We start from the raw sequence: 2,795 nt of genomic DNA on the forward strand, positions 1-2,795 counted from the left end.
AAACATTTGTGTCCTTGAAGGACGAAAAAATCCAAGCCTACTTGAATTTTGACGTTGCGTTTGAATTGCGCGCATATCTTCTGCGCGTTACCGCCGCCGCTGGATGTGGATTTAATATAAGCGCCGCAATAACATACGATATACGTATACAAACCTATCAGAAAAAGGAACATTCTTACCATATGAGGGATGAAATTAACATAATTTTAACGCTGAGGCGAAAGTTTATGCACTATTAAAGAGATATAAACACATCACGGTAGATAAACTTTTCATTTACATACACAATTTATGTTTCAGCACTGAAAAACCACTATAACTTGAATTAATCAAACTTATTCACCAGATTAAAACCAATTACAACCTGGAGCACATTTACAGACAGTATGGCGTCCGCCATCTCCTTTCCTTTGGCATCCATTTATCCTAACCTCAATGTTCGAAGAAATTTATTCAGGATATCTTAAAACTAAAAAAAGTTCAATTTTGAAAGTAAATCTTTTGGAAGAAAACATTTCTAAAACATTTTTTTATTGTTGCGATATTCCTGTAGGGATAATTGAAGGAATTCTCAAACTAATACTTGCGAAATTCTTAGACAATTCCTGGATAAACTCTTAGAATAGTTTATGATGGAGACCATCCACTTAACATCCACCATTCATTTTACAGATCTGAGGCGCTTGGGCCAATATTTGACAACTGAAGTTCATACAACAAGAAAAAATGTCTGTTCGAGTAAGTTTTTGCACACTGAGTGTTTCATTTATTCGAGAAAAGGTTGAATAGAGTTATGTAAGGGTTTTGCTATTTACACAATAAATATTAGCTACCTACAACTATCAGTTTTTGTTACCCTAAATACGAATTTTTAGAGCATGAAGATTATGGAAAAACACTTCTTATGCTGTGTATTCCAAAAAAGCTAACACCAATGAATTATTGTCGGCTTCGAAGTTTGGAAGGCTTTCTTCTTAGCTGAGTGGCAGAATTCCTTCTCAGCTCAGCTGTTGCTGGGCTTCCATAGGCAGTAGCAGTGCTGGTGGCTGATCCTCCTTTTCCGGTGCTGTACGAATTGGCGATGGCAATGGCTCCTCCGTTAGTGCTGCCAAAGTTGATGGGGAAGAAAGCACCTGAACCGGTAGAGTCTTTAGCACCACGACGTCCGGATTGAGCAACCTGTTCCTCCTCTTCGTTCGAGTCAATCTGAACTGGAACTTTCTTCTTCTTTTTTTCAGGAACTGAAGCTGGCACTACAGCTGGAACAGCTGGGGCAGCAAATGGTTCATCAGCAATTGGCTCCTCGGACTCGTCTTCGTAAATAGCTGGGACATCTTGATGAGGTTCTTCCTCGACCGGGAACTGCTCGGAAGGATACGCATCGGCCGCAGAACCTACATTAGTATTCTGAACAGGCCAATCAGCGTTCTCGACGTCATTGTGGTGACAATCTAATTATGGATGATGCGTTGTTATATATCTAATTGGATTTCAATCGACAAGTTATTTACCATTTTGGTGCGTTCCAGGAACAAAATCAGACACACGTTGGTTCCTTAATTGCTCGTTCTGGAAATTCTGGAAGTGAACTCCATACATAGTGCGCTGAACAGTCCTGAAGCCCGTTGGTTGTTGAAAGTTTGCATAAGCTGAAAATAAAGAATAAACGTAATCAGTTTAAAATTAACTATTAGATTTTTTTTCATCTAAAATCTTACCATTTTGAGCGGGAATCGAGTACCCTGCACTAATTCCGCACAACACAGCGAGAATAACCACAGTATTCATCATTACAATTATTTACTGATGTTTTCTTCTTCTCCCAATTAATATGCAATGCAAGACCAAACAGCGCAGTGTTTTGAATTTCAAATTTAGATACTGATCTAAATACTTCAAAATATCTCTCGCCTGAATTACGGGACCAAAAATCAGGAGCTAAACTTATGCAATGCTTCGATAAGTTTCCACCGATCAATGATAATTCTTGTGCTGAGAACAGGCGCTTTTATACCGAAAACGGTGCACCGATTAGTTGGTATTCATGAGGAGTATATCATCATTACTTCCTTTGTACCAATGCGCGTGGGCGCTAATTTAGTATTAGCGAGCTTGTCGATTTTACTAAATTTAGATTTATTTCAATCTAAGTACTTGACAAGAATTGGAGTGGAAATATTTGGTGATCTAAAAATAATCCCGTGCATTTTTCATTGAGGTCTTGCTTTCCGTTCTAGTTAGACTAACAACGGACTAGAATTAGTAATTATGGGTCGAATTCGTTTGCACTTTCACAAATGTTTTAGCTGAATATTTTTCATATTGAATACATTGGAAAAAAGCCGTAAAATAATTCAGATTGATAAAGTTTGGATGTGCTACACTAGTTTTCTGTTTTTTTTTTAAACAAGTATTCGAGACAAACTTTAACAAAGGGCTTATAGTAGAATAATGAGTTTTGTTATTAATTATACACACAGGCCACTTGTGCGATTAACGCTGCGAAAAATATCATAAATATAAGAACTCATTGTTATGATTATTTGAATATATTGCATATATTGCAAATATGTGAAGCTGTGAATTGTTCCCTTTCTTTTAGCTAACATCTTATTGTACCATTGGAAATGCGGGCTCCGTGGCCGTGCGATTTGCGGCGTCAGTCGTCTAGGCGTATTGTGTCACGGGGTGTAGGTTCGATTCCCGCTTTGGTCGGTTGAAACTTTTCGTCAAACGAAAAACTCATCCTGGGCTACTGGGTTTTCAGTGTTGTCCGTTGCCTAAAGTTAGTGATC

General features: G+C 38.0%; 1 protein-coding gene across 1 annotated transcript; it reads right to left on the bottom strand.

Annotated features, from left to right (window-relative positions):
• Positions 1-739: 739 nt before the first annotated feature.
• Positions 740-1,970, bottom strand: LOC5565345. The gene is made up of 3 exons (XM_001649641.2): positions 1,719-1,970; positions 1,512-1,649; positions 740-1,451 (listed from the first exon to the last, which is right to left on the bottom strand). Exons 1-3 carry the CDS (start codon positions 1,789-1,791, stop codon positions 940-942), a joined length of 723 nt encoding a protein of 240 aa, XP_001649691.2. The 5' UTR covers positions 1,792-1,970; the 3' UTR covers positions 740-939.
• Positions 1,971-2,795: the final 825 nt, after the last annotated feature.

Source organism: Aedes aegypti, chromosome 2, assembly GCF_002204515.2.
Source record: "Aedes aegypti strain LVP_AGWG chromosome 2, AaegL5.0 Primary Assembly, whole genome shotgun sequence".
NCBI classification, from domain to species: domain Eukaryota; kingdom Metazoa; phylum Arthropoda; class Insecta; order Diptera; family Culicidae; genus Aedes; species Aedes aegypti.

Excerpts from the sequence above, each read along its gene's own strand:
- LOC5565345 (XM_001649641.2), bottom strand. The coding sequence starts at position 1,791 with ATGATGAATACTGTGGTTATTCTCGCTGTGTTGTGCGGAATTAGTGCA. Across the intron at positions 1,650-1,718 it reads CTCGATTCCCGCTCAAAATG|CTTATGCAAACTTTCAACAA; the intron begins GTAAGATTTTAG and ends CTTTATTTTCAG. Across the intron at positions 1,452-1,511 it reads TCCTGGAACGCACCAAAATG|ATTGTCACCACAATGACGTC; the intron begins GTAAATAACTTG and ends ATCCATAATTAG.